This window comes from Lacerta agilis, chromosome 14, assembly GCF_009819535.1.
Source record: "Lacerta agilis isolate rLacAgi1 chromosome 14, rLacAgi1.pri, whole genome shotgun sequence".
In the NCBI taxonomy this organism is placed as follows: domain Eukaryota; kingdom Metazoa; phylum Chordata; class Lepidosauria; order Squamata; family Lacertidae; genus Lacerta; species Lacerta agilis.
The window spans coordinates 2,284,108-2,307,974 of record NC_046325.1 but is presented as its reverse complement, the minus strand read 5'-3'; the positions used below and the strand labels follow the sequence as shown (position 1 = coordinate 2,307,974).

At 53.7% G+C, this 23,867-nt stretch overlaps 2 protein-coding genes across 2 annotated transcripts; one reads left to right on the top strand and one right to left on the bottom strand.

The window, feature by feature from the left end:
• The first annotated feature begins 3,594 nt into the window (after window positions 1-3,594).
• Window positions 3,595-10,308, top strand: PPP1R35 (protein phosphatase 1 regulatory subunit 35). The gene is made up of 6 exons (XM_033170210.1): window positions 3,595-3,759; window positions 5,392-5,646; window positions 5,791-5,801; window positions 6,292-6,718; window positions 8,246-8,376; window positions 10,130-10,308. Exons 2-6 carry the CDS (start codon window positions 5,406-5,408, stop codon window positions 10,301-10,303), a joined length of 984 nt encoding a protein of 327 aa, XP_033026101.1. The 5' UTR covers window positions 3,595-3,759; window positions 5,392-5,405; the 3' UTR covers window positions 10,304-10,308.
• An 857-nt stretch (window positions 10,309-11,165) lies between these two features.
• Window positions 11,166-20,152, bottom strand: MEPCE (methylphosphate capping enzyme). The gene is made up of 4 exons (XM_033170208.1): window positions 18,062-20,152; window positions 14,336-14,554; window positions 12,865-12,991; window positions 11,166-11,934 (listed from the first exon to the last, which is right to left on the bottom strand). Exons 1-4 carry the CDS (start codon window positions 19,778-19,780, stop codon window positions 11,882-11,884), a joined length of 2,118 nt encoding a protein of 705 aa, XP_033026099.1. The 5' UTR covers window positions 19,781-20,152; the 3' UTR covers window positions 11,166-11,881.
• Between the last annotated feature and the right edge of the window lie 3,715 nt (window positions 20,153-23,867).

The following is a 23,867-nucleotide window of genomic DNA, read 5'->3' as shown; positions in this document are numbered from 1 at the left end:
CTCAATTCCCCCCACCAAACTGGAAATATTCCTTTGTGCAATCATTCCTTTTAGGAAGCCATGGGTGGGAACCCAGTCAGGAAATATACACCTTTTTCCCCTTCCATTGGCACCTTTTTCCAGGCCCCATAGCAGATTCCTACAGGCACGCACCCCAGACATTGTTACGGGGAGACACTGAATCTAATTCCACCCCACAAACTCTGCTCTGAGAATTGGGGCGGAGCGGAGACAGGCTTCGACATCAGGGATGCTAGCAGGCCGCCCGGTCCCTCCCCGCCTGGTTAAACCCAGGGAAAGGAACTCTGCGCATGCACAAAAGCACTCCTAGAATCGAAGTGTTGGATGGGGGGACCCCCAAAGGTCATCCATTCCAACCCGCTGCAGTGCGGAAATCGTGGCTAAAGAATCCCCCGGCAGGTGTGGCCACCCGACCTCTCCAAGGAAGGAGAGCCCGCCAGCTTCCGAGGGAGTCTCAAACCGCTCTTCACCCTCAGAAATTTACTCCTGGTGTTGAGTGCGAATCTCCTTTCACGTAATATGAATCCGTTGGTTCGGGTCCTGCTCTCTGGAGTAGCAGAGGAGACAAGTCCATCAACCTGCTCCCTTGCTGGCCAAGAAGACTAGAAGCAACACCCAAGTACGAGGGCAGCCCTCTCCCCACTTGTGATTGGAAAGGACAAAAAGAGATCTCGCGGCGCCTAGTTAGACTGTGGAACTCCCTGCCACAGGAGGCAGCGATGGGCATCAGTTTGGATGGCTGGACTATAAGAGAGACAAATTTATGGACTATCAATGGCTACTTGCCACAGCTGCTGTATACAACACACAACACACAACAACAACAACAACAATAATAATAATAATTGTGTTATTTATACCTTGCTCATCTGGCTGGGTTTCCCCAACCACTCTTGGCGGCGTACAGAATATAGGAAACATAACGAAGCCTCAACCCGAACCTCCACCATCAGAGGCAGTATATCTCTTTGAACACCAGTTACTGGGTATCACAAGTGGGGAGAAGGCTGCTCTCGCACTCAGGTCCCGCTTTTGGATTTCCCGTCACGGGCATCTGGTCGGTCACTCTGGACAAGATGGAGGCCCTTTGACCGGATCCAGCAGCCCAGGTTTTTATTATCATTAACCTTTAGCAATAATAATAATAATAATAATAGATTGGATTAGAAACGCAAATCGTCTTCCCAAGAAGCGTTGCCATTTAAACTGCAAGTGCGGAGAAGGAACCCTAACAAAGAAAAGAGAAGGAGTAACCACCCTCTGCTCGTCCCCTGACTTATTCTATGCAAATCTGCCGCAAGCAAGCCTTGTTAATGCTTCGTATCGCTGGAGCGAGAATTGTCTACACATCACATTTCTCACCCAGGAGGCAGAGTTATTGCTTTGTTTGTTTTTTGTTCCTGTTCTTATTACGTATTCTGCATTTTTTATCTTATTTTTTTAATGCTGCGAGAACTTTGGACGCAGGGTGGTGCGCAAACTTAATCAATAACAACCATAATAATCGCAGGGGGTTGGACTAGATGACCGCTGGGGGGTCTCATCTAACTCTACAAATCGACGATTCTATGAAATACCCCAGCATATTCCAGCGGATGGTCTTTGCTCCTCCTGCTCTGATAAAGGCCCAGGACGCCGCTTCCTCAAATTCAACATTTATGGGAAATAAAACCCCATAGGAATAAATTGAGAAAAGATTTGTTAGGATGAGGCAGTGTGGCAGGGATTTGGGCTCAGGGACAGAATTGCCCGGGTATTTTGTCAAGCTCTGGAGAGTCCTGCCGCCCTTCCTCAGGGGACCCAGGAATCCTGCCCCTGAGACAGGAGACATAACACATATACACTCGACCAAACACCCGTTTTCTGTCTTGGCTGCTGGCCGAAACAGGGGAAGCCCAGCGCTGTCATTTCTGAAAGTCAGCAAAATCTATTTATTTGGCTGCTTCCATTATATATCTCCCCTGCAGACCTCGCCTGTTCCCATCCACCCAGCGCTCAGGAAGTTCCTGCACCCGCTGCCAGACATTCATCGGCGGCGGGTTATTGTTCTGCCACCAACTGCAGCGGAAACCTTTATCACAGAGGAGAGGGCAGATCCATTCGTGCAAAAAAAGAAAAAAGGGATTTTTCGGAGGCTCTTTGGACGAAGAAGAGTCAGCGCCGCTTGCCGTCGCTCGTTTGATCTCCCCACCTCCTGCGGCTGCTCCCATTTCACAGATGAAGGGGCCTGAAAACTGAGTCCGGCCGGCAGAGGGAACTCCGAGGCTTCAGTCGGAAGCGGTGCTTTGCCAGGGTCCTCGACTCGATGGGCATTGGCTGCAGGGCCCTGCTCAGCATCCGCCAGCAGTTCTTCAAATCCCAGCCCCGGTGGTCAGGGATGATGGGAGTTGTAGTCCAACGCCCTCTGCGGACTCAGATTTGAGAAGGCCTCCCTCCTGAGGACACATGGCAGCATTTTTTTTTCCAAGGGCACCTTTTTCTAACCCGGCCTTGGCCAACCTGGGGCCTTCCAGGTGTGTTGGACTACAACTCCCATCAGGCACTGACGAGCACTGATGGGAGTTGTAGTCCAAAACATCTGGAGGGCGTCAGGCTGGCCTCCCCAGGGAACGAATCTTGCACCGGGCAATAAACTGGAACTTCTCATGGCATAGCTAAAAGCACAAACCTCTCTTGAGTTTTGTTTTGTTTTTCCGGGGCCGGGGAAATTAAAAGGCAACTGGTTTTCCACCGATAGCCTTATTACAGTTCGTATGCTGCAAATAATAAATGGCACATATATAAAATCTCACTACAAGGTTCAAATATTTGCAGTGGTGGGCAGGACCGCCTTTAAATCTTGCTGGGCATGTCCCCACTGGCCTCAGTGGTACCTCTGGAAAAAGATGGGAAAAAACAACTTTTTAAAAAAATGCTTCCAGATTTGGATATGGCAGCCTAAAGTCTAATTGGTTTAGTAGGGAGTGGTAAGTGTCGAGTTCCTGTTTGCTTTTAAAATAAACCTATTGCAGATTTAATAAAATAATAATAATAATTAGAACCACTGAATCATAGAACTTAAGAGTTGCGGTGGATTCAAAGGGACACCTAGTACAGTTTCCTGAGCCTCCTGCAATTATTATGAATAATTACTTTAATAATAATAGTTATTAATAATATTATTATTTATTAGTTATTTGTTATTATTAATACCTATGCCGAGAGCTGGTTTCGAACCGGCGGAGAAGTGTCTTCTTTTGGCCGCCATCTTGCATTCAGAAAGAACCTGATGCGCAGGCGCGGCTTCCACACCACCCTGTTTTTAACCCAGAAGGCAGCGCTTGCCTCCCTCCCTCCCTCCCTTTCCCGCCGCTCATTCTTTATATAGAGCGCTCCCAGCTCGGCCGCCATCTTCGATTCACAACGAGGCTACCACCGAGCCCCTCTCGGCCCTGCCCACAGCCCCGCCCCTCGGAGGTTGTGCTTTGCAAAGCCGCCTACCTTTCCTTAGGGGGCGCAAGTGTTACGCCACCGGAATTGCCGGACTGGGACTTTCTGCGCTCAGCGACTCTATGGCTCTCCATGGCTTTAGATAGGGCGTTTTCAGGACAGGCGCCATCTTGGACCGAAAACGAGGCTGCTCCTTTCTTTTTCCACCGCCCGCTTCAACCGTCCCCAGGTTCTTACCAGCCGGAGGCAAACAGTGGTGTTTAGACGAGGGAGAAGCCGAGAAGTGGAGGGGGCTGGAGACAAAAGGGGGTAAGAGGCCGATAAGAAGGGGGGGTTGTAAACGGGGGGGTTTGCAAGGGGGAAAGGGGTGCAATTTGGCCTGGAGCAGAAAAAGGTGCAAAGGCGGGAGGTTGTAAACTGGCACTGCAAAATGTTCCGCGCTTTAAAAGATCCTTGCGGCATCTGGATTCGAACCCAGGGCCGGACTAAGACCTTTGCAAGAACCGGGGGGAAATTATGCTGTGAGGCTCCCCGCCCCTTCCCAATATGCAATTCAAAACAAAAACCACACTAAACTAAATGCCGTTTTCCAAAATGGCCCAAGGCTTACATGTATGCTGGAACGGGCATGCATGCATGGATGTCACGCCCAACGCCTGGCTGGATCCGATTTCCTCGCATTATTTCGATTTAATGTTAGGACACCGCCCACCTCACCACCCCCGCCTCCGGTTTAGGTGGAGACAAGTAATAAAAAGAGAGCGGGAAAATGAGTGTAGAGTGGAGGGTTAGGAAGTCTAACGAAGTCCTGATGAATACATGGATGCAGGACCAATATCAAATTCATTTTTTTAAAAAATCTCATTTTTCTGGTGTCCCTGCTTTTCTGGTGCCCCAAACATGTGGCCCACGCAAGCGGCAATCACTGCCAGGTGGGCGGGGTAGAAATTATTATTATTATTATTATTAATAATGGCAGTGAATTCCACAAGTTAACTATCCGTGTGGATAGGCTCCCTCCAATAAAAGCCCGGGGTGCTTATCTCTTCTTAGTGATGCTCCTCTGCTATGACCAGAAAAAAAGTAGAGCCTACTTCTTGGTCTTAGTTAGGACAGCCTGGTGAAATCCAGATGGACTACAACTCCCATCAGCCCCAGAAAGTAATACAAAACAAGTGGAGAGCACCAGGCTGGGGACTGTCTGCTCAGAGCAGATGTTTGGAAACAGCGCCCTCTGCTGGTGGGTTACTGGAAGTCGCTGCTGTTTACATATTGCATCGGTGGCTCCCAGAGTGGGAAGTAGCGCCCCCTGGGGGCCGGTGGGATTAATTGCGTTTTGAATGTCATTGTGTTAACTTCTCTCCCTTAGCTGTTCTGCGTAATGGTTTTTATAGTGTGGGGAGCACTGGGGTGAGTTTAGGGAACCAAGAGTGGGTCCCCTTTCCACCCTGCCTCAAAAATTGGAAACCACTGGTTTGCATACTCATAGAATCCTAGAATCCTAGAGTTGGAAGAGACCCCAAGGGCCATCCAGTCCAACCCCCTGCCAAGCAGGAAACACCATCAAAGCATTCCTGACAGACGGCTGCCAAGCCTCTGCTTAAAGACCTCCAAAGAAGGAGACTCCACCCCACTCCTTGGCAGCAAATTCCACTGCCGAACAGCTCTTACTGTCAGGAAGTTCTTCCTAATGTTTAGGTGGAATCTTCTTTCTTGTAGTTTGAATCCATTGCCCCATGTCCGCTTCTCTGGAGCAGCAGAAAACCACCTTTCTCCCTCCTCTAGATGACATCCTTTTATATATTTGAACATGGCTATCATATCCCCCCTTAACCTTCTCTTCTCCAGGCTAAACATACCCAGCTCCCTAAGCCGTTCCTCATAAGGCATCGTTTCCAGGCCTTGGACCATTTTGGACCATACTCTTTCTCTTATCTACAGCTTGCATTCGTCCCATGATGGCTGCTGCCCCCACCCTCACCTGCAGCGACGACAGAGACAGCCTCCCTTGCGCTGCACCTGTCCCCCTTCCACCCCCGACTCCCCAAGGCTTGGTCCCCGGGCCTGAGGTGGTTCTCACCCCCGAGCGAGCCTGTGTGGGGAGGCCGGGGGGCGGGATCCTTCGGCGACCCCAGCAGGGGAAAGCAACCCGTAGACAGGTAAGTGGGAGGTGGGAGCATGAGGAGGAAAGGGGGTGTGTGTCTCCAACATCATTACCAATGACCTCTAACCACTTCCCTAAGGAATATGAAACTTAAATATTACAATAGTTTTTCAGATAAAGTCTAAATTTCTTCCAATCTTCCTGCACTGTTTCCTCTCTTGGGTCGCGTATTCTAGCTGTCAGCTCGGCAAGTTCCATAAATTCTTTATCATTTTCATTTGCCGTTCTTCTCCTATTGGTTTCTCAATTCTTCCAGTTCTTGGCAATTAATATTCTTGCTGCTGTCGTGGCATACGACAGTGTGGTGTAGTGGTTAAGAGCGGTAGACTCGTAATCTGGTGAACCGGGTTCGTGTCTCCACTCCTCCGCATGCAGCTGCTGGGTGACCTTGGGCTAGTCGCACTTCGTTGAAGTCTATCAGCCCCACTCACCTCACAGAGTGTTTGTTGTGGGGGAGCAAGGGAAAGGAGAATGTTAGCCGCTTTGAGACTCCTTCGGGTAGTGATAAAGCGGGATATCAAATCCAAACTCTTCTTCTTCTTCTTCATACAAAAAGAAAGTAGTATTCCTTTTTGGGGATTTCTTCCCCTATAATTCCCAATAGAAAGGATTCTGGTTTCTTTGTAAAAGTGTCTTTTAACACCTTTTTTCATTTCAAATTTTTTGCACCTTCCCAGGTTCGTTTCCGTCTGGGATCCAAATCTGACGACATCGGCCTGGTCCTCCCGGATCCCCCGCAGCCTGGAACGGAGGTTGCCCTCCCTCCGAGGCGGGGATCCAGGTCGGACGATGTCAGGATGGTCAGCCTCGATCCCCCGAAGCCCACCGTGGAGGTGGTCCACAGCACTGCAGGAGAATCTCCCATCACCATCACGCTGCAGAGAGAGCCCTCCCTGAGTCCTGCAGGGGAGGAGAAGGAGGAAGAAGAGGGATCGCGCCAGCCCCGCAACCTGCTGGCCGGCCCCGTTCCCCACAGCACTCTTGCCCTGGTGGCGGAGGTGCGTGCCGTGCGGGAGCAGGGCTTCAATGCCCGGCAGGCGGCTGAGCAACTGGTGCAGCGCTCTTTCGTCGCTCGTTGCGCCGTGGAAGCCCGGGCTGGCGAGGGTGAGTATCTGAGTTGAGCGTCGGGAGGTGAAAAGAAAGCCTATGGAACTCCCTTCCTCAGGAGGGTTATGGGTGGCCAGGATTGCCTCCACATCTGGAGGAAGCAAGGCTTCTTAACCCCAGCTTTTGTGGGAGCGAGTTGCATAGTTTAATTGTGTGCTGCACGAGTAAGTCAGAGAATCATGGAAGTATCGAGCTGGAAGGGGACCCGAGGGTCATCTAGTCCAACCCCCTGCAAGGCAGGAATTGCAGTTAAAAGAACCTCCGACATACGAGCATCCAACCTCTGTTTAAAAACCTCCCTTCTGAGGGAGACCGTTCCAGCGTTGAACGGCTCACTGCCAGAAAGTTCTTCCTGCTGTTTAGCTGAAATCTCCTTTCTTTTCTCATTTGAAGCCATTGGTTCGATTCCTACCCTCCAGAGCAGGAGAAAACAAGCTTGCTCCATTCTCCATGAGACAGCCCTACAGATATTTGAAGATGACTATCATACCCTCCTCTCAGTCTCCTCTGTGCCAGGCTAAGCACCCCCCTCAACCGTTCCTCATAAGGCATGGTTTCCAGCCCCTTGGACATTGTGGCTGCCCCCCTCTGCTCATGTTCCAACTTATCAGCATCCTTCTTAAATTGTGGCGCCCAGAATTGGACACAGCACTCCAGGTGGGGTCTGACCAAGGCAGAACAGAGCGGGATTTTTGCTTCTCTAGGGACACGGGTGCATAGCTGTAAACTTTCCCCCTTTTTTGCGGGTAATTCCATTATTCCAGCGCCGTTTCCCAATGCAAGAAAAAGGAAGGTTGACAGCTATGCGGCGGGTGGCGCTGTGGGTTAAACCACAGAGCCTAGGGCTTGCCGATCAGAAGGTCGGCGGTTCGAATCCCCGCGACGGTGTGAGCTCCTGTTGCTCAGTCCCAGCTCCTGCCCACCTAGCAGTTCGAAAGCAGGTCAAAGTGCAAGTAGATAAATAGGTACCACTCCGGCGGGAAGGTAAACGGCTTTTCCGTGCGCTGCTCTGGTTCGCCAGAAGCGGCTTAGTCATGCTGGCCACATGACCCGGAAGCTGTCTGCGGACAAACACCGGCTCCGTCAGCCAGTAAAGCAAGATGAGCGCCGCAACCCCAGAGTCTGCGACTGGACCTAATGTTCAGGGGTCCCTTTACCTTTACCTTATTGCTTCCCTTGATCTGAACCCTAGACTTTTCTTGATGCAGCTTAAGAGTTGCGCTAGCTTTTTTTTTGCTGCTGCATCACACTGTGGGCTCACGTTGAGCTTGTGGTCCACCGAAACCCCCAGATCCTTTCCACATGTGCCACTGGCAGTCCAGGCATCCCGCGTCTTATACCTGTGCATCTGGTTCTTCCTGCCAAAGTGCAGAATCTGACATTCGTGCTTGTTCTTCGTCTTCGAACATTCGGCCAAGTTCACTGGTGTGACGAGAGGGATGAAAACCTCTCTCTCTCCATTTTCTCCGTGCCGTTCCCCGTTTTATAAACTCTTCGCCTTTTCTCCCAACACGCCTTTCGCAGGCATGAACATCCGTCGGGAGCAACAACTCTATCAAGGCCTCGTCAGCCTGGAAGTGCCAGAAGTTGAACTGCTCAGCTCAGCCGTGCAGGAGAAACTCGCCCTCGTCCGGACCCGTCCTGAACCCAGGAAGGTGAGCAGGGAATTGGGTGGCCTTGAGGATTCCCCAGAGCTGGAGGAGATGGGTGATTTTAACCCAGGGATCCCCAAACTAAGGCCTGGGGGCTGGATACGGCCCAATCGCCTTCTCACTCTCCTGCCCGTGGACGGTCCGGGAATCAGCGTGTTTTTACATGAGTAGAATGTGTGCTTTTATTTAAAATGCATCTCTGGGTTATTTGTGGGGCATAGGAATTAGATCATTCCCCCCCCCAAAAAAATATAGTCTGGCCCCCCACAAGGTCTTAGGGACAGTGGACTGGCCCCCTGCTGAAAAAGGTTGCTGACCCCTGCTTTAACCCCATCCCCAAAATTTGGAAACAGCAGGTGGGGTGTGAAGCAGTGGTCCAACGGGTTTACACCAGTGTTATGAGTGTCTCTCTAAGCTGAAGGTCCAGCAACGGGGGTGAATGTGCTCAGGCAGCGATGTTCCTGCAGAGGACAGGAAGGAGATAATAATAATATTTATTATTTGTACCCTGCCCATCTGGCTGGATTTCCCCAGCCACTCTGGGCGGCTTCCAACAGAAATCAAATACAAAAATATCACACATTAAATACTTCCCTAAAAAGGGCTGCCTTCAGGTATTTTCTGAATGTCAGGTAGTTGTTTATTTCCTTGACATCTGATGGGAGGGTGTTCCACTGGGTGGGCGCCACTACCGAGAAGGCCCTCTGCCTGGTTCCCTGTAGTTTTGCTTCTCGCAGTGAGGGAACCGCCAGAAGGACCTCGGAGCTGGACCTCCGTGTCCGGGCAGAACGATGGGGGTGGAGACACTCCTTCAGGTATACTGGGCCTTTGAGGCCGTTTAGGACTTTCAAGGTCAGCACCAACAATTTGAATTGTGCTCGGAAATGCACTGGGAGCCAATGTAGATCTCTCAGGACCGGTGTTATGTGGTCCCGGCGGCCGCTCCCAGTCATCAGTCTAGCTGCCGCATTCTGGATTAATTGCAGTTTCCGGGTCACCTTCAAAGGTAGCCCCACGTAGAGCGCATTGCAGTAGTCAAAGTGGGACTATCAGGCCTATCTAGTCCAGCATCCTGTTCTCAAGAGCGGATAACCAGATGGCTCTTTTGGAAAACCCACTTGTGGTTTCCTGCAACCGGTGACACTACCGACAGCTCTCTTCTTCCAAGAATTTGTCTATTCCTCCTTCAAAGTCCGCCTAGTGGTGCTGCAATAAAATTGCCAGCACGTTTGCAAAGCTGGGGGGACGCGGGGGACGCTGTGGGTTAAACCAGAGCCTAGGGCTTGCTGATCGGAAGGTCGGCGGTTCGAATCCCCGCGACGGGGTGAGCTCCCGTTGCTCGGTCCCAGCTCCTGCCAACCTAGCAGTTCGAAAGCATGTCAAAGTGCAAGTAGATAAATAGGTACCACTCCGGCGGGAAGGTAAACGGCGTTTCCATGCGCTGCTCTGGTTCGCCAGAAGCGGCTTAGTCATGTTGGCCACATGACCCAGAAGCTGTACGCCGGCTCCCTCGGCCAGTAAAGCGAGATGAGCGCCGCAACCCCAGTTGTCCGCAACTGGACCTAATGGTCAGGGGTCCCTTTACCTTGCAAAGCTAAGGTTTCAAAAGGTTGGCATTCCTGAATTGCAGGGGGTTGGACCGGGTGTCCTTTGGAGTCCATCACTGCCTCCTGCAGGTGGGAGTTCCACAGTTTTAACGTTGCGCTTCATGACGGACTTCCCCTCCTAATCAACCGGCCTGTCTCTTCTCTGCTAGGAGCTGGATTGCACAGGCCCCGACCTCCTGGCCTTCTACGACCCGGAGCAGCTGTTCACAGAGAGCCCCTTCCTGGAGGTGGAGGGGCTGCCCCCCCTGAAGCTGCAGCCTCGGACGCGGGACCCAGCCACCACTTTCTTCATGTACCGGAAGCAGCGCCAGTGGGACACTTAAACGGCCTTAGGTGATGGTCCGCCTCTCCCCCCCCCCTAAAAAAACTGGACTCAAGACTGCTGTGTGGTGCAGGACTATTTATTCAAACGGGACTCCCTTTTGCACCCCTTCCCCAGAGTTCGCTTTTCATACATAAAACTTAATTGGAAGCACATCTTCTCCCAGTTATTGATCAACAGCCTGGAGCCTCCAGTTGTGGAGATTGGCCCAACCTGCCGTGCACACAAAACACATCTCTCATAGATTGGTAATAATCTGTAGGCTTTTATTTATATATAGAATCAACTTTTTTTTTTTTAAAGAAAGAACTCCAGAGAAGGGTTCCCCTTCAGATCCCCCCCCCCGCAAAGGCAGAAAGGCTCCCCAGAAAGGTGGTGTTTTCTTTGTGGGAAACAAGATGGTGTTTTGTTTTTTTAAAAGCTATCTCCCCGTCACGCTCAAGGCAACACTCTGCTGAGCAAGGGGTGGGTGGCATCAGACCAACGTGGGGCAGGGTACGGGAAGCTGGCTTTTGAGGCTGGTAACATCCTGCTCCTCTCCCTTGGCAAGCAAGGCACCCCAGCCGAAATCTAGGCATGCGTCTTCCTGCTGGCTGTGTCCATGTGGGGGCAAAATCCTCCTTGCGGTGAAGACGTTGCCCTAGGGACTCTGGAGTAGGGAGAGGGGAGGCCTCTCACGTCTGCTGCTGGCCAAGGCAGGGGAGCCCCCCCCAATACAGGATGTTAAGACACTCGGGGAACCCTTTGCAGGAGGAGGGTGGAAGCAGCAGCTAGAGGCTGGGTCGCCCTCTCTTCTTCTTCCAACCCAACCTGAAGCTATCAAGGGAAGATCAGTGCCACAGACACAGCTCCCCCCCTCTCTGCTAACTTTTCAATTGTTCTCTCTCCCTGGCCGAGGTTTCAGAACCGGCTGGTGGGAGTTGTAGCGCAGCAACACCCGGAAGGCGCCTGCTGGGCTGTGGAGGTTTCTGCCTCTTTAACAGGCAATGGCAAAAGGGGAAACCCATCAGAGAAAGAACTGCTTCTGCTGTGCTATAAACTCCCAGCCATCCACCCTGCCTCTTCCCCTCCAGATGTTGCTAAACTCAAGCTGCTGGCTTGAGTGACTGTCGTGAGCTGAGCGCCTGGCAATGTTGGGGGGAGCTGCAGCCCCCACCCCACTCCGAGGACTAAGGGCAAAGGAAGGTTCTTGCTCCGGCAGGGCCACAACCTCAAAGGGAAACCAGAAAAAGAAAATGACACCTCGGTGCAAACGCCACCCCCCTGGAGTGCACCCCCCTCTCAACCCCCCCACCCACCCCATAACAGTAGTCAAGGTCCTGCTCCAGGGCGAATCTCCGCTGCCCCACTGCAGTCTCTGGAGCCCTCTGGTGGTTGATGGCAAGCGACACGGCACCGAGGAGCTGAAAGGCTGCAGGAGTCTTAAGTCTGGCTTGCTCCGTCCTGGCTGGGAGGAAAGCTTCTCCCCTCCTGCCAGCAAAGTGTCCAACATTCATCCATGGGGGGCACGTGAGCCCCACTGCCCCAGCAAGTGGCTGATTGGAAAAGCAGGGGCGAGGCTCCGGCGGCAGAGACGCCCTCAGTGGGCGCCAGGGCCGGCCTTGTGGAAGAGATAGATGGGCCGCTGGAATCCTGCGGGGAGAGGAGAAGAGTTAAGGAGGAGCCAGAGGGTGCATTTAGAAGCCCCCCCCCCCCAACCTGAAAAACCTCAGGAAGCTGGGCTGTAAAAGGGGCCTCTGTCAGTGACTATCAAGACTTTGGAAAGCCGCTATCTCTGGATGAAGCTCAATCATCCATTTTGCTGAATCGAGCCAATTAAGTTTTAATTGGGCTTTGAAGGGATGTGCAATTACTTGCTACCATTTTGAACTCAGCTGCGTCGTTCCCTTCCTTAGTGGGCTGTGCAAACCGCCACTATGCAGAATGGTTTTGTTTTTGTTTTTTGCAGGGTAATAATAATAATTTTATTATTTAAACCCAGCCCATCGTGGGGAGGATTGATGGAACCAAGGGCAAGGAAGGGGCCAAAATGGAGAGGGTGGAGCGCAAGGTCTGATTGACAGCTTCGCGTGCTCAAAATGGCACAATTCAGATAGGCCACATCTCTCCCCCCCCCCCGTTTCCAAAGTGCCCTTCTTTCAGCAAAAGCTGTTCCCCGCTCCCAAGCATCATTTCCCCTCATTCAAATCATGTGCTGTGGTTTGCCCCCCCCCAAAAAAAAATGCAGGTTGTCTGCTTTCGTTCTGTCCAGTCCCACAATCTAGAGTCTAGACCCACCCTCCATTTCTCTCTCTCTCTCTTTTTAATGGTGTTTCCTGCTTGGCAGGGGGTTGGACTGGATGGCCCTTGTGGTCTCTTCCAACTCTATGATTCTATGATTAAACTCTCAGGGCCTGTTGCAATTCAGCTGGGAGACAAGCATGGCCCAGGATTTAAGAGGTTCTTGGGGCGGCACAACAGAAGGTTGCAAACCTCACCCCTCTAGACCCCCGCCTTAAACGCTTATGAGGTGGGGGCCCTTCTTCCCGCTCCCACCCAGAGGTTCAATTCAGAGGCTGATACCTTTTGATGTGTTCCTGGGTGTGGCCACCAATTCGTAGCTGCAGAAGCCCACTTCCGGCGAAGTCAGGTAACAGGGGAACTGGTCTGGTTTCAGCTTGATCCGGTAGTAATGCCTGCATATTGTTTCCTAGGAAAGGAGGACGGAGGAGAAATCAGTGCCGGCAGCATAATACTCTATGGTGCAGTAGGTGGGGAGCCCCGGGCATGTGCAGAGTGCTCTGGCCCTTTACCCCAACAGAAAACACAACTGGCTCTGAACACGTTTGGAATGGTACGGCAGAACTGGACCCTGGCAGTCCTCGTTTTACATGGCATGAGGAAGGGGCGCAGCTAAGGCCTGCCGTGAATGCTGGAAGTCCAAGGCTGCTTCCTTGCTCCAGTGTTGGATCCTGGGCAGCAGGAAGGGATTGTGCAGTGTCAATCTCACCAGGTCGCTTGGCCCAGTGGCAACTGGCACGTGGTTAAGCTTGGTGACCTCTGCCTGTTGGGCACCGTGATCACCCCCCCCCAAGTTGGCTGCTCCATTGAGCCCACCTCTGCCTCTCTCCTCCCTGCTACCAACTTTATTTCTCTCTGGCATCCTCAAACAGGCAAGGCTGGCGGTTTTGGCCTGGGCTGCTGAACCGCAGCAAGGCCTTCCGGGTAGGAGCAATATGGCGATGTGAGAGCCATCTTCAGATATCTGAAGGGCCGTCACATGAGACGATGCAGCGAGCTTGCTCTCTGCTGCCCTGGAGGGGAGGACCCAAAGCAACAGATCCGAAGGACAGGAGAGGAGGTTCCGTCTAAACAGCAGGAAGAACTTGCTGATGCCCTCGGAAGACGGTGCACTCTTCTTCATTGGTTTTTAAGCAGAGGTTTGGGGGAGGCTGTCTGTCAGGGGTTCTTTAGCTGTGATTCCTGCAGGGGGTTGGAGTGGATGGTCCTTGGAAGTCCCTTGCAATTTCAGGACTCAAGAGTCCTAAAACCGTGGAGTTGGAAGGGATCCTGAGGGTCATCTAGGCCAGCCCCTTTGCACTGCGGGAATCGCGCCCGCACCATCCCTGGGTGGGCTCGAAACACCAACCTTCTGTTTAACAACCAGACACAGGGGCGCTCTTAGCCCCTTGGCTGCCGGGGGCAGGAAGCCAAGAGGCACCCCTGGGGGCGGGGCATCGCGGTGCGTGCGTCGTGACATGACGCACGCGATGCCCCGCCCCGGGGGTGCCGGGCGGCGTATTCGGGAGACTCCCGAAGCCTCCGCCCGGCGCGGCACCCCTTCGTGCCGCAGCTGCTCACGCAGGCACGAGCAGCCGCTGCCTGAAGGGGTGCTGAGCCGGGTGGCGGATTCGGGAATCTGCGGGCTGCAAAGACTCCCGAATCCGCCGCCCGGGCTCTATTTATATCCCACCCGTCTGGGTGGGTTATGCCACATACAAGCCACGCTCTTCCCCCCCCCCCCCAAGCCCAGCTGTTAAGCCTCTGGGCTCACCGTCAAGTTCTTCCTCTTGCCGTAGGAGGACCAGGCCTGGGGTTCGAGGATCAGGATACCGCCTGGGTGCAGGTGGCGGTAGAACCGCTTGAAGAGGCGCTTGAGGCCCTCGTCGCCCCAGTTGAGGTGCACCCACTTGGTGAGGCTGAGGCACAGGATCACGTCGTACTCAGGCTTCTGGGCCTCCAGCAGCTCGTCCTGCTCCAGCACGTAGTTGCCCTGCAAGGGGGGCAGGAAAGAGAGAAAAAGTAGGGAGTGGGATCCATTAGAGAAGGCCAGCTGAAGACTGACCCACTAGATGCACATTCTGCTACCCAAAGGGCGGCCCACGTTGGCGCCCTCTCCCCAGCTCAGTCCAAATGCCACCTGCCCCACCCCTCGCCAAAATAAATAAGAGAGTCAGTCTCCTTGCACAATCTCCACTGCACATGTTGAAAGTCTAAGGCAGGCTCTCCAAACAGGAGAAGTGCAGGAAGGCCACAGCCACACCCCAGCAGAGCCAAAATCCAGACTCCATAACATGGGTAGCAGGAGAGAAAGTGCTATTCTGTGCCCCCCCCCCCGCAAAACCAACCAACCAACCAACCTAAAACACTAGTCCTGTAAGAACACAAGGAGAATGTGCTAGTTCAGGCCAAAGGAGGCCCATCTAGTCCAGCATCCTATTCTCACTGTGACCAACCAGGTGCCCCAAACATCCTGCCAATTAAGCCACTTCCAACACCTTGGCTAGATAGCTCTGGAACTAGCCCTGGCAGAAAGCTGCAACCTCACCCAGAGAGAGGGGTCAATATTGTCTAGGCAAGGCCACTCTTCTGCTCCTGCTGGGACAGGGAAGAGGGCCAGGAACACAGCTAGGATTAATCACAAACGTCTGGGGGGTGTTTATTGGCTTGTTTTTATTTTATTGTGTGTTTTGTGTTCTCATTTTGTCTTTGAACCGCCCTCTGATCTTTGGCAGTACACAAATTTAATAAATAATAAAGGTAAAGGGAGCCGGCGTACAGCTTCCGGGTCATGTGGCCAGCATGACTAAGCCACTTCTGGTGAACCAGAGCAGCGCACGGAAATGTTGTTTACCTTCCCGCTGGAGCGGTACCTATTTATCTACTTGCACTGCTTGCTTTCGAACTGCTAGGTGGGCAGAAAATAATAAATTATAGTAACAACAACAACAACAACAACAACAACAACAATAATAATCAGAGGCAGCACCTGTTGGCAAAGGCACAGCATGAACTATTATTCCCAGAGTTGCAAGTGTCCAAGCTCAGACCATTGAGAGTCCCATGGACTGCAAAAAGATCAAACTTATACATTCTTAAAGAAATCAGCCCTGAGTGCTCACTGGAAGGGCAGATCCTGAAGTTGAGGCTCCAGTACTTTGGCCACCTCATGAGAAGAGAAGACTCCCTGGAAAAGACCCTGATGTTGGGAAAGATGGAGGGCACAAGGAGAAGGGGACGACAGAGGACGAGATGGTTGGACAGTGTTCTCGAAGCTACCAACATGCGTTTGGCCAAACTGTGGGAGGCGGTGGAAGACAGGGGTGCCTGGCGTGCTCTGGTCCAAGGGGTCACAAAGAGTCGGACACGACTGGAACGGCTGAACAACAACAAACAGCTTTCCAGTGGGCAGAGTTAATCAGCAGCTTGGCTGCAGAAGGAGACCGCCATGGGATCCTGCCTGCCCGCCCACCCTTCCCCTATGTGCCAGAGGGCCGCTCAGGTCCCAGCTCCAACAGAGCTCCTTGCTCAGGGGGAATTGGGCTTGTTGTTAAGCCAGATGCAGGTGGGGCAGTGGGAGGACACTTGATCTCCCTTTTGAGCCCAGCACATCAAAGGCTGAGGACAGGCTGCAGACACAACAGCACAGGGGAGAATTTCTTTATCAAGCTGGCCCTATAAATAAGGTGCCTGGGAAAGACTTCAGTGGAGCTCTCCCTCACCTCTGCCTCCTTCTGCAAAGAGCGTCCTCCCCCTCCCAATTTCTTCAGGAAGGCCGTCCTGGCCTCACCTTGACTGCAACTCCGCTGCCAACACAACCAAGGATCCTCCTCCTCTGTACGTTTTCTCCCACACGGCTGCCGTCAGGCACCAGAGGGCCCTCTCATGCCAACGCTTTACACAGACGGAGAAGCCATTAGGACGCACACGATTGGTGGCCCATTCCGCCCAGCGCTGCCTGGCTCCAGACAAAGGGTGTCTCAGCTGTAGCATCCTGCTGCCCAAGATCCTTCAACAGGAGGTGCCAAGGGGAAACTGTGGGCGACCTTCCTCCCGAGAAAGTTCAATTGCCAACTCGGCCTCAGTGGGACAAACTTAAAGAGCAACAAGGCGGCACCCCACCCACCCCCCAAAAAACAAGCGATTGTCAGGACATCCTTTTCCCTACCATCTCCATCCTTGGAGAAACAGAAAACAAACAGGTCCGGTCAAGGAACTGAGTTAAACTGTGGAACTCCCTCCCACAGGAGGCGGTGATGGCTACCAGTTTGGATGGCTTTAGAAGAGAACTAGACAAATTAGAATAGAATAGAATAAATATTTATTGTCATTGTCCCCCTGTGGTAAATAATGAAATTTATGGAGGGGGGGGGCTGTCGGTGGCTACTTGCCACAATGGTCCACATTTGGAGGCAGCAATGCTTCTGAGTGTCAGCTGTTGGAAATCGCAAGCCACCACCAGCAACACAGAGGGGGAGGGAACTCAATCTCCAAACTGCGCTGGGCATGAACGCAAGAACAGCCTGCTGGATCAGGCCAGTGGCCCATCCAGTCCAGCATCCTGTTCTCACGGGGGCCAACAAGCGCAAGAGCTCTCTTCCCTCCTGCGGCTTCGAGGATGTTCTGCGCTATGGAAGCTGATCTGGCAACTAGATTTATTGCAGGCTCAAAGTGTGATTGCTCTTAATGACCCAATTAACCGGGGGGGGGAGAGGGGGAGACGTTCTACACCCCCACAACCACTCCTTGGAGGGAAGTTGCACATGGGCATCGGGTCTCACCTGCCTTACCCGAAATCCTCCCAAAGGCCCAGTTCTTTATGTGGGGCCTTTTGCTTTCGCCAGCAAAAGCCTTTCTGCTGTTCCCAAACATCCAGGAGAGCATGGCTAAGCCAGATGCCTGGAGACAGTGGTGCAATCTTGCCCACTCCCCTACTCCTAGACAGGAAGTTCCCTCCTAATCGTCCCACCCCTTCCACCCCAATTGGGCCAATCGTGTCACTCGGCCAAGGACGCCCAGTCAGAAATAGCCTCACTGGCTCCTCCCTTCCAAGAAGTAGCCTTGGTAGAACCTGAGCGGATGTTGCCGCCCCCTCCCCATCATAATTCCTTCATGGCATGCCTACACATGTAGGAAAGTAACTGCCATGTGGAGCCCCCCCCCCCAAATCTGCACCCCGCAGTCTTGCAGGGGGTTGGGCTTAATGACCCTCGTTGCATCTTCAAATCCCACATTTCTATGATTCTAAGCCTACCAGCCCTCGCACTGAGGGATGCTGGGAAATGGCAGTTCTAAGGAATGCTGGCGAAAGAAAAGAACTGTGACAATGCCAACTGGTGCCAAGTCAACTTTAAACCGGCGTTGTTTTAAAGGCGCGCCTTAAAAGGCAAAGCTGAAAAAGCCGGGTTTCCCTACCCTTTTCCAGAACTCTGCCCTAGAGCTTCTACAGGCCGGGGAGACCGAGCCAACACCATTTCCGAGGTCTCCTCTCTCGCCTTACCTTGACGAAGAACACGTTGTTGGGGAAGACCGTGGCGTCCACCCCGTCCTGGGGTACCCTTGGCGCAGCGATCGGCCCTCGGCTGGCCATGAGGGAGGCCGGGAAGGTTTTCTTGGCACGGCTGGCCCCTTCGCTGCCGCCGCCGCCGCCAACATGGTCACGCTGCTGCTCTCGCATCTCCTCCGAAAGGTAGTGCCGGATGTTCTGGCGGGCCGAGTGGATGAGGGCCCCGTCAATGTCCACCCCCACTATTCTGGCGGGCCCCCACTTCTTGGCCACGCTCAAGGTGAGGTGCCCCACGTTGCAGCCCACATCCAGCACTTCCTTCCCCTGGAACCACTCGGGCTTCATCACCCGCAGGCGCGAGTCCTCGCAGTTGGGGTTGCGATAGCCGTAGTACTTGCAGTAGTTGCCGTACTGGAACTTGTGGTGCGGCTGCCGCCGGGACACTTGGCCAGGAGCAGCCTGAGGGTGGCGGCCCCTTGGCACGCTGTGCCCCCTGTCCGGGCTGCTTCGGCAGGGCTGCTCGCCGGACGTAGAGGCCCCCGGATGCCGGCCTCCTCCTCCTCCTCCTGATCCCTCTGACTTGCTACTAGTCCTGCGCCTCTTGCGGTGGTGGCGGCTGCTGTTGCCGCCGCTGCTGCCACCCCCGGCCGTCCAGGAGGCCACAGAAGTGCCTGACGGCGTGGCGCACCCGGAGGCCTGCTGCCCAGGCTGAGCTTCCCCGGCGGCAGGCAGCAGGGGCGACACCACCTCGTCCCGGCAGTTGATGGCCGTGTTGAGTTCGTAGGGCTGCGGGGTGGCCCCGTTACAAGTCTTCTGGCACGCTTTGCATGAGGTGGGCAGCGGGGGTTTGCCGCCGGCGCCGCCTCCTCCTTCCAGTCCGGCCGTCCCCCTCTGTGCCCCCCGGTGGCGGTGGCGCTTCCGCCCGGGCTTGACGGGGGACGCCAACACCGGGGGGTCCTCCTGGGCGTTGTTGAGGCTCAGCGGGTCGGTGATGTCCTTGGGGATGAGGATCTCCACGGGGTCCCGGCCCTTGGCGGGCAACGGCGACGACTTGGGGGTCTCGGCGTTGACCGCCTGGTTGACCTCCTCGTCCAGCAGGCTGTTGAGGTTCAGCGGGTCGAAGATGTTGCCCCCCAGCAGGAACTCCGAGGGCAGCACCGGGTCGCTCTCGGAGTTGACGCGCCGCCGGCGCTTGAAGGCCGGGTGCTTGAACCCTCCGCCCGCGTTGCAGCTGCTGCGCCTCTTGCCCCCACAGGGGGCTCTCGGCTGGTGGTGGGGCGGAGGCGGCGGCGGCTGGAAGCCGTTGCGGGGCCGCTGCAGCTCGGACACGCTGTCTTCCCCTTCCTCGGCCGCTGCTGCTGCTGCTGCTGCGGAGGGACCCCCTCCTTTGGCCGGGGGTCTGCGCTGGACGGGGGGGTGAGGCGGGAGGGCGGCGGGGCGGGCCCCCTGGTTCAGCCTGGCGGAGGGGCCAAGTGGGGAGGCCGCGTCGTCCCTATGGCCTGCTGCTTCCGTTGCCGCCGCCGCCGGCTGGCCCTGGGCGTCCTCCTGGTGCAGCTCCGCCGGGGCGGCCCCCTGAGGCAGCTGCACCAGGGGGACGTCCCCCCCGCCGGCCCCGCCCCCACCTCCCCTGGGCGGGGGTTTGAGGAGGGGCGGCGGCGGGGCCGGGACTAAGAAGGTCTCCTTGTCCGCCGCCATCTCGATCATGCCTTGCATGGGTTCGCGGCGGCGGAGGCGGCGGAGGCACCGGCGGCGGGGAAAGGGTTAAAAGGGCCGGGAGCTCCTTCCTCGTCCGCCTCCCGCCTCACACTGAGCTCGAGGCTACGGAGGCTCCTCCTCCCGCCCCGCGCGAGCCCCTCCTACGCGTGCGCCGTCAAGCTCCCCGCTCGTGCGCAGGCCCGGCGCGCAACCGCAGTCCGAGCGCGCGTCCTCCCCGGAATTTCAGGTCCCGGCGCGCACGCACAGACCCATCTCTCTCTCTCTCAATGTCCGCTCCGCCCCAAAGTCCCTAGCGCATGCGCAGCTCTGCAGGTAGCCAGAGGGAGAGCGCTCCGCGCCCGCTGCTTTCCTGCGATGGCAAGCTCCCCCTGCGATCGGGGTTTATATGCGCGGAGGGCGGGTCCGCGGGAGGGCACGCCCCCTCCTCGCAGAAGAGGCCTATCGGCGTTCAGAGCGGTCACCGCCCGCGTGGATTCTTGCCCAATCGACGGCTTTGCCACAGGGCTCTCGAGGAGCCGCGGCTCCCCGCCTTCCTCCCGCCTTTTAGTTTCCCTGTGAACCAATAAGGAAGCAGGGCCGGAGCGCCTGCGGCCTATCAAGGCGCAGCACTCCAAGCTAATTTTTCTCCCGAGTGTGGGTGAGGGTCCTCGTTTGCACCGGGCGGTCCAGGTCAAGCGCCTGTGGCAGCGTTACATCAGGTTCCAAAGCCAGAAAAAGAAACGACCAACCTAGGCACATCTATTTCCTGACAGATATTATTAATAAAAAGTTCTCAGCGCAGGGCGAGAGCTGACAGCTGCGAAAAATAGGTACCCAAAATCTAGTCATTGTTTTTTCCAGGCATTGATTTAGGCACCTAACCAAGCTCCCGGATCTTTACCCCTCAGAAACACTGGCCCTTGCCAAGCGCTATGGACAGACACCTCTTTAGTCTGAGGGGAAAGGCGCTGTGGAGTATCAGCACCTTTCGCCTTTGTGGAATAATGAAACTCCACACAAACACAAGCAAAGAACGGTTTTTTTTTTAAAGGCTCCCAATATGGACAGTTGTCAAGGGTCACGTGGCCTCGCTTCCCCAGGCCCCCGCCGCACGCAAAGCCCCCTGGGACCTGTGGTTTGGGCTCGGCGGCTGAGGCTTTTGCGCATGCGCAGGGGCATATGCCCCCCACGAGCTCCTTTAATCTTCCGTGGAGAGCCACGAACGTGGGAACGGTGCTGCGCGCGCCCCTAAGCCTTTTGCCTTAGTAACTTCCCGGGAGTGTTGTCGACAGCCCTTGGCAATCTTGGCGGAGGACGCGCTCCTCCTTTTGCTGCGATTCCTGCACAGAAGGGGGTTGGACTAGATGGCCTTTGGGGGTCCCTTCCGACTCTGTTGATTGCACTAGCTCGGTATTGTCAAGCACTGACTGGCAGCAGCAGCAGCAGCAGCAGCACTCCAGGGCCTCAGGTAGAGAAAGGTCCCTGTTACACAGAATCTTAGAGGTGAAAGGAAACTCCCTCAAATATCACCTAGTTGCTAGGCTGAAACTCCCATCGGGGGGAGCCAAGGTCAATCTAGTCCACCCTGCTGCAAACACAAGTGTTCGGAGGCCACCCAGCCTTCCGCTTGAAAGCCTCTATGGGAAGAGAGAGAATCCTCCACTAGAGGAAGCCTGTTCTGCAGTTGGAGCAGCTCGCCCAGTCTGTGTTTCTTCCTAGCCCAAATTCCCCCTTCTCCTTTGAACCCCTTGCTTTGGATCTGACCATTGCCATTATAAGAGAACAACGGAAGGTGTTCGTGGTGAGTTCTGGCACCTCTTTTTCTAAAAAAAGACCCTCTGGAGCTGCAGGGAATCAAATTTAGGCTAGGAGGCCGTCTCAGTCAGGCAACCGGTCCAGCTAGCTCAGTGCTGTCAACGTATATCTGAAGATTGCGTTCGCATCCTATCACCTCTTCAGCAGGCTAGGCAGCCTTAGGATTTGGTCTTCAGCACCCCTCTCCACCTTTGCCACCCTTCTGTCAATGCACACCCCAGTATATTGATATTCTCACAGAATCATTGAGTTGGAAGGGGGACCCCAAAGGACCATCTAGTCCAATGCAGGGATCACAGATAATTAAACTGCTTAATTAAACCCATTAAGCTGCAGTGGGCACTGTACTCCAGGCGTGGTCTAATCAAAGTGGAATAGTAGTGGGATACCGCTGGGGCTTTTATTCAGCCAGAACTCACTAGAACTAAATTTCGGCACCTCTCAGGTGGGTGCCATTGCCATTATAAAAGAACAACGGAAGGTGTTCATGGTGAGTTCTGGCACCTCTTTTTCTAGAAAAACAGCACTGGATACCACTATTTCATGTTGCCAGTTGTGTCATGAACAGACTAGAACTGCATTAGTATTTTTAGCAGCTTAGTTTGTGGTATACTAAAAACAAAAACAAAAAAACACCACCCCTAAATCGTTTGTCACCCACTCTATACTGAAGCACCCCCCTAAATGCACACGTCTACATTTATCCCCGTTGAAATTTAATTTCATTAGTTTTCTCCAAGGTCTCCATCCCTGACAAGGGAGTAGAACCCGTGGACATCCCTGAATGCTGAAAGGTTAAGGACAGACAAAATAAATTCCTCCTTTACGGAGCACAGTTAACTGTGGCAGTCACTTCCACATGAGACAGTGATGGCCACCAATAAATATCATTTTTTAAAAAAAAGATAAGACAAATTCACGGAGAAGGGGGCTATCAATAGCTACTAGCCACAATGGCTGTGCTCTGCCTCCACACTTGAAGGCATTAATACTTCCAAATACCATTTGCTGGAAACCACAGCAGGAGGGCTCTTGTGGTCGAATCCTGTTTGTGGGTTTCCCTTTGGGGTATCTTTGGTTTCCCTTTAGTCGGCCACTGACCAGAGAGGGAATGACCGCTGGGAAGAGCGCAGAGAAACGCCATAGCGCATCTGCAGCAGCACAATCATTTGCCCCAGCTGCAACAAACCATGTCTTTCCTGTATTGGACTCTACAGCCACAGCAGACGCCGTAACTCCAACGGTTTGACTTCACTCCCAAAGGCACACTCCTCTATTACAGTCTCCTGAGACAGACAGATGCCAGTAACAATAAATGCATTGTAAGTTGCTTGGAGACCTTCTTTGCCATTACTATTTTAAAATAATAATTATTTTTACTCGTTTTTTTTAATTGCTTCTGTACCTTTATTTGTTGTTGACATTCATTTTAAACTGTTATTGTTTGTGAGTTTGCAAACCGCTTTAATTGAATTTATCTATTGTCTTTACATCCCACCATTTCTCCAAGGAGCTCCCACTCCTCATTTGATCCTCACAACCACCTTGTGGGGTAGCTTTGGCTGAGAGAAGGCAGTGACTGGCCCAAGGTAACCCAGTGAGCTTCATGGCCAAGAAGGGATTTGAACCCTAGTGTCTCCCAGGTCCTAGTCTGACTACACTTGACTCTCAGTGACTTTAGGCCACTTTAAAAAAACGCCTGTACTAGTTCAGTTGGGAGAGCATTAGACTCTTAATCTCAGGGTTGTGGGTTTGAGCCCCACCTTGGGCAAAAGATCCCTGCATTGCAGGAGGTTCATGACCCTCATGGTCCCTTCCAACTCTACAATTCAAATAATAATAATTGAAAGCCTCTTTTTAAATATGAAAAATGCAGGTTAATTCGTAATTGAAAACAAAATCTTGTTGATGCTCTGTTTGCCAACCTTGGAACAACGACGCTGAAGGTGGAGAGCACCCATTTTCGAAATAAGCAAATGAGCAATCTTATTTCCATGATGCTGTGATACAAACCACAGTTAAGAGACACTACAGGAAGGGACACGGGTGGTGCTGTGGTCTAAACCACTGAGCCTAGGGCTTGCCGATCAGAAGGTCGGCGGTTCGAGCTCCCGTTGCTCAGTCCCTGCTCCTGCCAACCTAGCAGTTCAAAAGCACAAAGTGCAAGTAGATAAATACTGGTAGGTACCGCTCCGGCAGGAAGGTACCAGTAAGCGGTGTTTCCATGCGCTGCTCTGGTTCGCCAGAAGCGGCTTAGTCATGCTGGCCACATGACCCGGAAGCTGTACGC

Excerpts from the sequence above, each read along its gene's own strand:
- PPP1R35 (XM_033170210.1), top strand. The coding sequence starts at position 5,406 with ATGATGGCTGCTGCCCCCACCCTCACCTGCAGCGACGACAGAGACAGC. Across the intron at positions 6,719-8,245 it reads GGAAGCCCGGGCTGGCGAGG|GCATGAACATCCGTCGGGAG; the intron begins GTGAGTATCTGA and ends CGCCTTTCGCAG. Across the intron at positions 8,377-10,129 it reads CCCGTCCTGAACCCAGGAAG|GAGCTGGATTGCACAGGCCC; the intron begins GTGAGCAGGGAA and ends CTTCTCTGCTAG.
- MEPCE (XM_033170208.1), bottom strand. The coding sequence starts at position 19,780 with ATGCAAGGCATGATCGAGATGGCGGCGGACAAGGAGACCTTCTTAGTC. Across the intron at positions 14,555-18,061 it reads ACAACGTGTTCTTCGTCAAG|GGCAACTACGTGCTGGAGCA; the intron begins GTAAGGCGAGAG and ends CCCCCCTTGCAG. Across the intron at positions 11,935-12,864 it reads ACCCAGGAACACATCAAAAG|GATTCCAGCGGCCCATCTAT; the intron begins GTATCAGCCTCT and ends CTCTCCCCGCAG.